This window comes from Rattus norvegicus, chromosome 10, assembly GCF_036323735.1.
Source record: "Rattus norvegicus strain BN/NHsdMcwi chromosome 10, GRCr8, whole genome shotgun sequence".
Classification (NCBI taxonomy): domain Eukaryota; kingdom Metazoa; phylum Chordata; class Mammalia; order Rodentia; family Muridae; genus Rattus; species Rattus norvegicus.
In genome coordinates this window covers 62,554,958-62,567,989 of record NC_086028.1, presented here as the reverse complement: position 1 = coordinate 62,567,989, position 13,032 = coordinate 62,554,958, and the positions used below count along the sequence as shown (strand labels likewise).

At 40.1% G+C, this 13,032-nt stretch overlaps 1 protein-coding gene across 2 annotated transcripts in view; it reads right to left on the bottom strand.

Annotated features, from left to right (window-relative positions):
* Positions 1-12,602, bottom strand: part of Ssh2 (slingshot protein phosphatase 2) — a 252,070-nt gene extending 239,468 nt beyond the window's left edge. Inside the window, exon 1 of one of the 2 annotated variants that reach the window (XM_006246905.5) lies at positions 12,269-12,602. In XM_006246905.5, the coding sequence (XP_006246967.1) occupies positions 12,269-12,331 (63 nt within the window). In that variant the 5' untranslated portion in view covers positions 12,332-12,602. The remainder of the gene's footprint in view (positions 1-12,268) is intronic. The other variant, XM_039086021.2, reaches the window with a different exon arrangement.
* Between the last annotated feature and the right edge of the window lie 430 nt (positions 12,603-13,032).

Genomic DNA, 13,032 nt, shown 5'->3' with positions numbered 1-13,032 from the left:
TCTGTTAACTCCAATGCCCCAAGGGATCACCTTCTTCCAGCCTCCACAGGTTTCAGGCACATGCATGACACAGAAACATATAAGCAAAACACTCATACAGATCAAATAAAAAATTTAAATAAAAAAATTTAAGATAAAAACATAAATAAAAGAGGAAGAAACCAAATACCACCTAAACTGAGAAACCAATTCTAACATGGAGACAGTAATCTGGTCTAGTAGTTTCTCTCTATGGCAACAAAAATCTAAATCCCACTCTGCCATTTCAGCTGACTGCAGAACTAGTCTTGACATCTTTCTGAAAATCAGTTTTTACCTGTAAAGTGGGAGCAGTGTAATGTAATGCCCCATGAAGTGGCTGTTTGTGATGTCTGTTTATACCCTGTGTCTACTGCACAGCGAACACCGACAATATGGCTGCTATTACACAGACTTTTCATTCCCCTTTAGATTCTAGTACTAGGGATTGACCTTTGTGTATTCTATAAAGTTCCTACCACTGAGCTATATTCCTAGCTCAACAGTTATATTTAAGATTTCTTGCTCATAATCATAAAATTTAAGCCATCGCTTAAGCAGGACATGGTACCATGCACTAGGAATTCCAGTACTTGGGAGTTAGAGAAGGGCATCAGAAATTCAAGGCCAGTCTCAGCTATACATCAAGTTCAATGCTAGAGTTAGCTAAATAAATAAATAAATTAATTAAAAACAACGGCACTGTAAGGGGATGCCAGGAGCACATTTATATACCAAATTCAAGGTAATAGCAATGCTACAAATGTTAAATGAGCAAGAAATTATCTTTATTTTTCCACCCCCATTTTGTACAGGTTGCATGGCACTGAGCACCGGCTTACAGTTGTCAGTCAGCATACATAGTACCATTTCTATACTGCTGGCTTAAGTTCATGCTTCCCTCCTCCTGCTACTCATTCCTAACACTTCATGTGCTGATTAGTTCCTACTCTTTTCTTAAATATAATTTTCTCATTTAAGTTTCAACTAAGAAGTACCTGCTCCTGGCCTCTTTCCATCTTCAAGGTTATATATTTGCAATTACTACATTGTAATTTAATTACTTATTTTACATGAGTCACTCTATTCATATTGTTTCATGAGGTCAGGGACTAACTAACTGCTAGATCACCAGAAGCTGCAAAAATGAGCAAGCAGATACCCTCTGACTCACGCAAATGCAGGTGCTATGGTCTTTAAAACTCAAATCAAGTAGCTCTAGAAATATAGGTTCAGACACGGCACTGCTGTCCCACCCAATAAGTGAAATATTTTTCCCAAACTCTCAAGGTGTCTAAGGAGCTTATCAATACCTTTCAGAGCCAAGAGCATTTCACCAGAATTTCCCTGGACAAACAGAAAAGTGGGGAGCACTGTGATTTGTACCTGTGCTTCAAGGGCAAATTGGTAATAAAAGTGTCTAAAGATGGTTCAGTACTGAGAACGTGAGAAAAACACTAGCTGGGATTACCTAACAAAAAACAGTTGTTAAGTATTTGCTGAATAACAAAAGTGTTTAAGTCTCTCTCATGTATGCCCAATCTTTTATATATTTCAGGTTGAGTATGAGGTCTTATTAGTAATCATCTTTTCTTTTATTGGAAACTGTTTGCCTATTATGTCTAGATTATTGAATAGATAAAAAATAAATTAAGGGGCTGGGGATTTAGCTCAGTGGTAGAGCGCTTACCTAGGAAGCGCAAGGCCCTGGGTTCGGTCCCCAGCTCCGAAAAAAAGAACCAAAAAAAAAAAAAAATAAATAAATAAATAAATAAATAAATAAATTAAAAAATACAAAGCTGGTAAGGCCTCTACTGTCCAGCTTTACCTACATTGTTCCCTGTAACCTACATGATGGAAGGAGAAAATCAACCTCCATAAACTGTCCTGTAACTTCCACATCTGTGGCAATGCCCTACCTCCATAACTAATTAACTAATTAACTAACTAACTAACTAACTATAGAAATACATTTAAAAGGCATACAAACACTGAAAAATCTACAGATCAGTCACACTTATTGTCAGCAAGCATTTAGGGAAAGTGCAGTGGAGTCCTGAGCTTCTGGAACCAGGAGTGATACCTATTCAGGCTACCTAAGAAGCAATGATGGATGCACAGTGTAATTTTCAGACTGCATATAATCTAGAAGCTGCATCTTCTCACTTAAAACAGTGGGAAAAGGATGAGACACCTGAGAATACTTCTGAGTACCAAAGGCAGGTTTTCTCTTCCTCGATTTCCCAGGCTTTGAGTCAAGTGTGCATGTGTTCCTGTGCACAAGTCTGGGAATACATAAAGAAGCCAGAGTCAATCACTCTCCACATTACTTTTGGAGACAAGGTCTCACTGAACCTCTAAACCTGGAGCTCAAGGATCTAGCTAGAGTGGCTAGCCAGCCAGTCCCTGGGACCAGCCTGTCTCAACCTTCCCAGGAACACACCACAGTACCAAATCTCCTCAGTGCCTAACGTAAGTGATGTGAAAATCAAATAGAAACATAGGTAAGATACTCACCACAGAAGGTTAGACAGCAGTTCAGTGGTGGGATGCCTGCCTAGCAGCTGTCAGGAAACTAAGTATTATAAGTGTTCAATAAACAAGTTATTTTATAATGGATAAAAATGGATGACAAGGAGGTTTCTTAGGGATGATGAAGGTACAGTGAAGTAGTTTTATACAGTTATTGTAAACAAGTGTTAACCTTTCTGAGAGACAGGTTGGCAACTTGTAATGCTAGAGTTAGTTAAATAAATAAATTAATCATATCCAATGGGCTTCTGGAACATCTTTCTATTCCTAAAAAAATAATAGAATTCAAAATGAAAAAAATGCAAGTGTAACTATAGTCATGGATCTATTCACTGATGTCTGTGTCAAATGCTTTGTGCCCTGATAATATAAAAATAAGCAAATAGATCCAGTCTCTGCTTAAAAGTTTGGTAAACAACCAATCATTAAAGTACAATAAACTGATAAGAGCCACCATGATTAAGTATAGGGTGCATAGAAGAAGCACCTACCATTCTCTGGGAGTAGAGTCAGGAAAGCTTCCCAGAAGTGACATTTAAGCTGAGACCTGAAGGATGAGTAGGAATTAGTTAGGTAAAGAGTGAAGGAAAAGTGTTCCAGGTAAAGCATCTGCCAAAGCCTAAAGACGGAAGGGATCACAGCGTGTGAGCTTAACTCTGAGCGGTGTGCAATGCAGGAAGTGGGAGAGACGAGGCTCAAAAGGCTAGCGGGACTGATTCATTCAGGATCTCACAGGCAAAGTTTCAATTGTAGATTTTATTCTAAGAGTAATAAAAACTGAATTAAAAAGTAAATATTTCATAATAAGTAGAATTAATTATCAATAGTCTTAATATAGCAAGAGAATATACAAATTTAAAAGAATGAAAACTGGTTTAAGAAACAGAAAATACAGGATTGAAGTGAGGGTTGTATAATTCTGTAACTTTACTAAAAAATTCACTGAATTATTAAGTTATTTAAGCAAATATATTTCAAGATTTGTAAATTATATCTATATAAATATTTCATTTACTTATTTGAGTTTTTTTTGGGGGGGGAATGGTTTCATGTAGACTAACCTAACCTGGAACTCGAATTTTCCTTTTGCCTACCAAGTACTAGGATTACAGGTTTATGCCACCATGTCTGATTTAATGTGGTACTGGGAACCGAACCCAAGGTTCTGTGTATTCTAGGCAAGCCCTGTACCAACTGAGCTATATAACCTCAGCCCTAAATTTGTCTCTTTAAAAGCTAATATAAATGCCTAAACATCTGAAAAATGCTTAACCTACCTAATAATAAAATATAAAATCAAGCCAACTACTAGAGTAGATACTACTCCCCAAATTTGTAATTATTAAAATTGAAATGAGATTATCCAGTGTTAATCAGGTCACAAGAAATGAGCATTCTTAAATGATGCTGGTTGGAATAAATGTTAATTGGAATAACCTTTTCACAAAGCATAAACATGTAACCGTGGTCTGAAGTGTATTTATGCCCTGCGTTCCAATAATTGCATGTCTTAAAATCTTAATAAGTGTTCCAAATATATTCAAATATCTATGCCAATAATATTCACTGCAATGTAGTTCACTGTAGAGGAAAAAGATGGGAAAAGCCAGATGCCCACCAACAAGAGTGAGAATGAGTCATAGTATAACTTCTCAATGTAGCCATTCTTGACAGACACTGTATCTGTGAAATAAGCCACACTTGAAAAATAATAAGACAAGTTTACATATACTAAGCAGCCTTTCAGCTTAAAAAATACAATGATAATAATCCTAGCACTGGGGAAACTAAATCAGGGTCACAAATTTGAGGGTAGCTGAAGTAACAGAGTTCTTACTCAGGGAGAGAGAATACATGCTTTTATTTTTCTCTCCATACTTCTTTTTACATTTCCATACTTTCTATAACATCACGTGCTGTTTCCTGAGTGTGTGCGGGTTTGTAGGGCTGCCTTCAATACCATCAACAGTATCACAGTATTTATACTCCATAGAAATCAAGTTTATATTCCTTTGGCTTTGTTTCCTCTATTGAAGAAGGAAAGTATGGCCATGTCTGAATGTATGATTTACTGTATCTCTTTTATCTAGCAGTATTAAGGCATAAGATATGGGGGCCAGCAAGACAGCTCAGCCAGTAAAGACGCTTGCGATCATGTCTACTGATGTGAGTTCAATCTTCATAAACCACATGCTAGAAGGAGAGAACTGACTCTCCCTAAGATGTCCTCTGACCTTCATATATATCCTGTGGCACATGAGTATACACATAAATACGTACACACAGCAAATAAATAAAGTAAGTATTTTAATAAGTTATCTAGTTTATGTGCCTTTGTGTTTTGTCTGCATGTATGCCTGTGTGAGGTGTCAGATCTTGGAGTTACAGACAGTTGTGAGCTGCCATGTGGGTGCTGGGAATCAAATCCAGGTTCTCTGGAAGATCAGTCAATGCTCTCAACTGCTAAGCCATCTCTTCAGCCCCTAAAGTAAATATTTTTTAAAGAAATAAAATTGGAGTCACCACTGGGTCAAAGTGAAAGGTAAGGTAAGGGGCTCATGAGCATGTGCAAGAGAAGATGGGGGGGGCTGAAATCCATCTTCATTCCACCACTCCACCCGTTTTTCAGAATGAGCACTGCATGTGTCTTGAAGGGAAAAGTGGTGCTTTAGCAGGACTCTGTCAGCCCCCACCTGAAACATCACCCTCAAAAACCAGCTAATCCCGACATGTCTCCTTTGGACGATCTGGAACAAGGTCCAAAGTACAGCCATAGCTAGCTGCACATCAGGGTCATGAGGCTGGGACACTCCAGCCCTGTCCCGGGACCTAAAGGTACTGCAGGCCGGCCGTTCCCAGGAAGATGCTTCTTTCAGAGGCAGCATGGCCAGAAACTACAGGCAGAAACAAGTGATGGACGCAGCTACAGTCTACTAGCAAACATTGATGGCCGACAGGATAATATTCACACAGAACATCAGGTTAAAAAACAAAAATCTCTTTCAGTTCTGAGATTCTTCTAAGCACTGACTGCTTTCAATGATTGTCAAAAAACCCTGATTACTTATTTCGTCTGATAGAAACAGGAGTCACTTGTTTTAAAAAATGGTCATTGTAATGTAACTGGGTCATTTACCATGCTGGTGTTATACAATAAATTCATTAAAAAAAAAGAAAAATATATTTGTGAATGAGTTATGAATTCCCCAATCATGTGTCTTCTTTCCCTTGATAATAGCTTTGCTCTGTTTACCATGCTATCTTTAAACACATCTCCCTGGGCCTGTTGAGTAACTAGGAGTACAAATGCACATCATGCAATGCTGAAGTGTGCACCTTAAACATTAAAACTTTGGTAAAACTTGGATGGTCAACTATCTAAAAATATATTACACTCAATTTCTATTGTCTAAATCAAGACCAAATAAGGTTAAGCCTTGTTAGGTGGTTCAGGGTCATCATTATGAACTATGAAGAGTTTCATAGTCTCTAGATAGTAGCGGGCTTGAAAAGGATACATTAAGTACAAAGGAGTGCTAAATTCTTTCCCTCCTCCCTCCCTTTTTCTGAAATGTCTCCTATGTAGCTCAGGATGGCCAGGAACTCACTATTCATTCAAACTAGTCTTAAACTCACAATCTGTCTGCTATTTCCTCCTAGGAGCTGGTATTACAGATATAAAACACCCAGTTTGCTCCACCCCCATTACCCTTTGCCAGTTACTTATTTCAGCTTCTCTTGCCATGAAATCACCAGCTTTAATTTCCCAGCCTTATGGGAGGGAGGGACGGAGGGAGAGAGAGAATATGTTTTCAGTACCTGCAAGCTTCCATTTCTACTTTGCTGTTGGTGATCTTCAAAGAGGAAGAAAAAAAAATATCTAAGCTTACAAGAACTATGTGTCAATTAAAGGCTAATATGCCTCAAATAAGAGCATCACCTAAAACTATTTGCATTGACTTGGATGATTCTGTTCTAGGCTGCAAATGTTGAAGTAATGAACTCCAAAGAGAATATACTTACACTTTCTTGATTATATCTTGTTTTATTTCTCTCTCAATTAGCATTTAAGACCCAGATCACAAGCTACATGTGCTGTTTCTCTTAACATGTCATGAAAGGAGATGTGGAGTAGGAATGAGGGGCTTAGGCTAGTTTATGGTCTTATACCAGCTTTGTAACCTTTAGTATATTTTAACCATAGTACCTGCCTTTTATGAAGCTGCTCTAAAATTAAATTAGATCACAAAAACAGAGAAACTGCATTTCTGTGACCTGGTATTAATACTAATATTAACTCAGAAATATATCCTGCCAGTTTGGAGGTTGTGGGGATTGGAAGATGTTCTCATGGTAGCAAATTTGTTTACAAGGAATATTGTAAGGTACAGTGACTACAGTTAATAATGTTTACAGACTTGAAAATTGCTAAGAAACTTTAAATGTTTATTATAAAATATGTAAAAATGTATATATAGATTTTATGTGATATATATTACATTATAGATATATTAATTAACTTCACTTAATCATTCTTCAATAGACACAATCAATAAACATAAATTTTTCCTGGTAAGGATGCAAACAAAGGGAAATTATCATACATTGTTGGTAGGAATATAAATTAGTAAGAAGTAGTATGGTGGTTTGTTTTTTTTTTTTAAGTAGAACTGTCAGATGACCCAGCAAAGGAAATGAAATCGGTATGAAGAAACACATGCACTAACATGCCTATTGTAGTTCAATTCACATCTGCCAAGACACAGAATCAACCTAGGTTTCATCAGCAGAGGAGAAGGTACATATGCAACGAAATAGTATTTACCTACAAAGAGAATAAAGTTCTGTCATTTGCAATAACATGAATAGAATTAGAGGATGCTATGCTGTTAAGTAAGTCAAACATACAAAGAGTAATACTCTATGTTCTCCAGTCCATGTGGAAGCTAAAAAGTTGATCTAATAGAAGTTGTGAGAACAGTGATTACCAAAGCCTGGGAAAATGTGGGAAAGGAAGAGGCGCTGGTTAACAAGTACGGGTATACAGTTGGTTAGATGAAATCCCTTTGAATGTGCTGTAGCACAGTATAAAAATAAGATTGATAATAAGTAATTATATACTTCAAAATAGCTTGTACAGACAATTTGGAATTAGTGTTCCCAACAATAAGAAACGATGAATGTCCAAGGTGATAGATATAACCTTATTTATCATATGCACATTATATGCATATATCAAATTACCATACTGTCTTGCATAAAAAAATGTACAATTACTATATACAAATTAGAACTAAAATGGCCTTTTTTAAAAATTAAAATTATAAAAAGAAAATTTATATCAGAAAGAATAGAGGGCAGGTTTGTGTTGTCTGTGCTGCTGCTGCTGCTGTCTAGATCTGAACCCAGAACTCTTAGGCCAAGAATTCTTAAATTGCTCCTATTAATTAAGAAACATTTATTTTCCTTATTTTAAAATTTTTTTAATTTATCTTTATGTGTATGGGTATTTTGCCTATATGAATGTCTATGCCTCACATGATTCCTGGTGCCCCTAAGGCCAGAAGAGAAAGTAAGACCCCTGAGGGACTAAAGTTACAAACAGTTGGGAACCACTGGGTGGGTACTGAGAATCGAACCTAGGACCTCAGTAGAAAAGAGTCATAGCTCTTAACTGGCTGAGTCATCTCTCCAGCCCTAGCAAACATCTGGTCTTTAGGAAGAACAATATATCCCAAAAGTTGGTATCTCTTGTTTCTCTAGTCCTTTATCTAGTCAGTCTTATAATCCCTGACATCTGTCTCTTCCTGTAACACTTCAAAATTCCAGCTCAGACCTTAACAGCCTTAACTGGTTCTACTCATGACCTCTGTCTTTCCTAAAATCCTCTGTCCCAAAGCCCCTAGATCAATTTTCTTAAAACACTTCTGGATCCCATTGCTCAAAACATGTGAGAACTTTATATTGCCTTTTCATTAATCCCAAATACCCAGCCCAGCAATTCCTGCATAGCCCTAGCTACCTCTCACTTTTATTTCTCACTGTCCAAATAAATCCTCAAGCTGGCCGATTTAATCCCTTCACTTAATGCATTGTACTCTTCTGACCCTAAGTGTTGCAGCACATAGCTTTTCTTTACCTAGGAGACCTTGCTCTTCCTATCTTCAATCTTGGCCTATAGACACTCAAACTTCAAAAGCTAGTTTGAGAGACACTTACTGTGGTAGACATCATCATCACCATCACTTCAACATTACCTTCAAATATTAGACACATTGTGATTTGAATTACAACTCCAGTCACTTACTCGCCGAGTGACACATGACACATTTCTCAAATATCCCTTGCCTCAGTTTCTTCATCTGTAAGACAGGGATAAAAGCAACTTTCCAACTTTCCTTTGGCACATTATGAGGAATAACTGAATTAAGTCATGTATGTAAAGTATTTAGCATGATGCCTTGAACAGATGAGAACCCAAGAGAAATAAATTGTTGGTATTCTAATTACCACCATTAGTAAACTTAATAGTGAACCCAGACAATACTTATGACCATTATAAACTGGCTCACGTATAAACAGTATTATTGCCTTCACTGTCGCTATGGTGTCTCTATTTGTCTTCTACCAGCCCTATTATCCAAATTACATCCTCTGATAGACAGGTTACTATCTTATATGACTTAGTATCTGTGATGGTCACTCATACCTGGTAGGTAATTGTACTAGGTTGTCTTTCTTGATTCTATGACCAAACACCTAATTAAGCAGCTTAAGAGAGGAAGACGTACTTTGGTTCACAGCTTACAGATTTCCCTCATGGAAGGGAAGGCATGGTAGCAGGAATTTACTAACATGTGGGTAGATGAGAAAACAGAGAAAGGGACTGCTGGGCTCTGTTGGACTTTTCCTTCTTCTTCAGTGCCACATTTAGGATGGGTCTTCCCTCCTCAGTTAAACCTCTCTGGAAATATTTTCACAGTAAAATTGACATTGAAGATTAACTACTGATTAACTACTACAATGTTCAAGTTCTTTGTGCTTAATGAAAAATGCTGAAGAGCTGACAGTATTAAAATATCCAACATACTCAGTGAAAGGAGCACTAAGGAATTCTTTAAAGTAGTTAAAAGACTAAATCTTCAGCCTCACAAAATGAAGTCCTTCTTTATGGTTCTAACTTCCTTTTGCACCCTTCCTCACTTTTAAAACCAACCAACCAACCTATTCATATAGCAAGAGATAAAACAGCAAAATATATGCAAATCAGACAGCCATCAAATATTGTAGTAAAAGAACCACAAGACAACTGGGCTGAGCACAGGTCTGGATGGAGTCAAATAGGAAGACAATGTAAAGGGAAAGAGAACTGGCTTGTCAGTCACACTAACAATGCTGATTGTTACTCACACACAGCAGTGCCAGGATTTCTTTACACACAGGGCCAAGTATAAACAACCACAACCATCAGACCAGGGGATGCAGAAATATCTGTCACTTAGCTTAATAACTGAGTTTACTACTCAGTATTTACTACAGCAAATACTACAGTATTTACATGATCACTTTTAATTGTCTACCTATGCCAAAAATGACTATAACATTCTTTGAGATTCTAAAGTATCCCAAGTTTTGACTAATAAAGCCATGTCAAATAGAAATGGCTTTACCGTATATCAATCATTTACTTCAGGACAATTGATATGACAATGGCTTAATTAATGTTATTGTAACATAAAATGTTTTCAGCAATGCCCAGGGAAAATATTTTTTTTTGGTTCTTTTTTTTTTTTTTTTTCCGGAGCTGGGGACCGAACCCAGGGCCTTGCGCTTCCTAGGTAAGCACTCTACCACTGAGCTAAATCCCCAGCCCCGAAAATATTTTACAATACTGGGTTCTACTTCATATGTATGTATCTACTAACCCTTGATTATTTTCACAGCCAAAACTAGGCCTGTTAACCACAAAAATCAGTGGATTACTCTTGGAGTAAGTTACGATGGTCTGACGATATGCTATCAATTCTGAAAAAAGTCTACCATAAAGTGAAAACAATCTACTCATGAAAATACTACATATTTCTACCCCTCTAATATTTGTCTTAAGCAGACCCTAAAATGTTTCATTAGTTCTGAAGTACAATTATTCTCAAATAACAGAATCATAAAGCTTTAGAAACTCCACAAGTCCCCCACTGCAGGGATTCTTTATATTACCTTTCTGGCAAAAGCTCCCCCCACCTCCACCCCCAGTACCCCCTACAACCCATCCTCACCCCCACCGCCCTACCTCCCCCACCCCCCTTCTGCTTGATACGATGTGTCCTACTTTGCAAAACAGTGTAAGTTATTTCTACAAATGTCTTCCCTAAACCAATGGAAATGTGCCTCTTTAAACTTCTATCCACAGATTTCAGTATTGTATCCTGGAACATCACAAGGTAACCTCTAAAATAGAGTAATTTCTTGAATTAGGGTAGTCATACTAAAACACACAAGAAAACTCACAAAGGAAGAAACTACCACTATATGCAACAAAATTTTGAAATTCAGGAAACTATATTGAAATCACAAGGCAACACACTTTCAAGATACCAAACCTCACATCTCAGTTAACAAATATTAATAACCCAACTTTCTTTCATACAGTGGAAGGCCAAGGTGTTCATTGAATGCCTCTTCCCAACTTGTCACTACTACACCTAATGTTAAAAACCACAATTCTATAGGAAATAGTCCTCCAATTGCTCACATTTTCATCTAGATGCCTGTTTTATTAAGACCCATTTTTGCCACACTGGTGCAATGCTAACACACGTTAGCAGGTAGCCACAAAAATGAAGCCCAAGGATAGAGCTGTAGAGGAGTCAGGGTGGGGGTGAAGGCATAGAGAAACCCAGCAGGGGAAAAAAAAAATGCTGGTCGATGGGTGTTTTCCTTCTGGAAAAACGCTTTAGTGACACAAGCATTTGAAGTCATGAACCATCCAAGCACAACCCATGAGCAAGAAAGATCATGAGCCATGAGTGTAAGGCATAAATGTCCGTAAGATGGAAATGAATTGGCACTGGTCATTGAGCAGCACCAGAAGCTGTCGGTCCTCACTGAGAAAGGTAAAAGTCCAAGAAGCAGAGATCACTGCCATCTTTTAAAGGAGGGAAGAAACCAGGGAGTAACTACCACTGTGCAGTCCAGTGAAGCAAGCCTAAGCTGTACCGGAGCACAAGAGATGCCAGAGACTAGAGAAAGGCACACACAGGGCGAGACGGAAGAAGGATGCGCAGTGCACTGAACCGGTCCCTGAAATGGTGTGGGTCAACGATTTGGGTGTCGGTCGGGGGTAACCTAGGAGCCCACCTTCCCCTCCCTGCAACAGAGCAACAGAGGGTAAAAGGGGGGGGGGCGTGAAAAGCAAGAATGACTCATAGCTGAAAGGAAGTGCTCAAGCCATGGGAAGCATGCTACGGGAGATTTTCGAGCCAGCGCTGTGAGGGACTGGGTGCTCCGGGTGATGGAGGGAAAAATAAATAAATAACAAAACGTCTGGCAGTCGCTGCTGCTCGCCGGTAGGATGAGGGTGTGGGGGGTTCGCGGCAGCCTGAGTGCCAAGGCCTGGGAAGAGGCGCGGCGCGTGCGCAGTGGCGTTCGGCGGGACCCGCTGAGGCAAAGCGGAGCCGCAGTGACAGAAGCTTGGGAGCTGCCGCCTGGAGGGACTCACCGAGGCGCAGGGGCTGGAGGTGGTGCTGGGGGTAGGCGACCGCTGGACCGTGACCAAAGCCATCTAGGTGCTGCTGGGTTGTTCCGGGCAGGGCATTCTCGTCCTTAGTGTGGGGGGCGGGAGGGTGACGGAGCCGGGATGGGGGGCGACGGGTGAGGGGTAGGGACGAGGGAAACGGGGAGAAAGATGAAGCCGCGGGAACGGCCTCTGGCTCCGCACCCACCACCGGACTCTCTCGCCGACTGACGCGCCGAACGGGCGGCGGGCGGGCAGGCGGGCGGTTCGGCAGCTGCGGGGCACAATGAGCGCTCCCAGTGCGCAGGCGCCACCTGTCAGCAACCGCCTCTCCCCTCGGCGCGCGCCGCCGCGGCGGCGTAACCCTTGAGTTGCCGGAAGGGGGCCGGATGCGTGCGCCGCGCCTCGGGCCGCCGCCCCCTCCGGGGTCAGCCCTCGAGGCCTGTTGCCGCTGATGCTCGGTCTGTTCCGGCTGAGCGACGTGTGGCGAGATGGAAAAGGGAACCTGGAAGCCAGCCAGCTGAGGGTCCTGAGCTGGAAGGGGCTGAGGAGAGATCCTCTAGTCCTCACTCCAGAAAGACAACCATTTTACGAGTGGGGCGCGCAACCCAAATCACCTTAGAGGAAAACTGAGGTGAAAATCCTGAGACAGATACGTTTTCTAGTGGAAAAGGGCTCCCCAGGTGCTAGACGCTTTCTCTGGGCTACACCCGGGAGACCAGCCCACCTGCTTTGACCTGGCCCTCAAG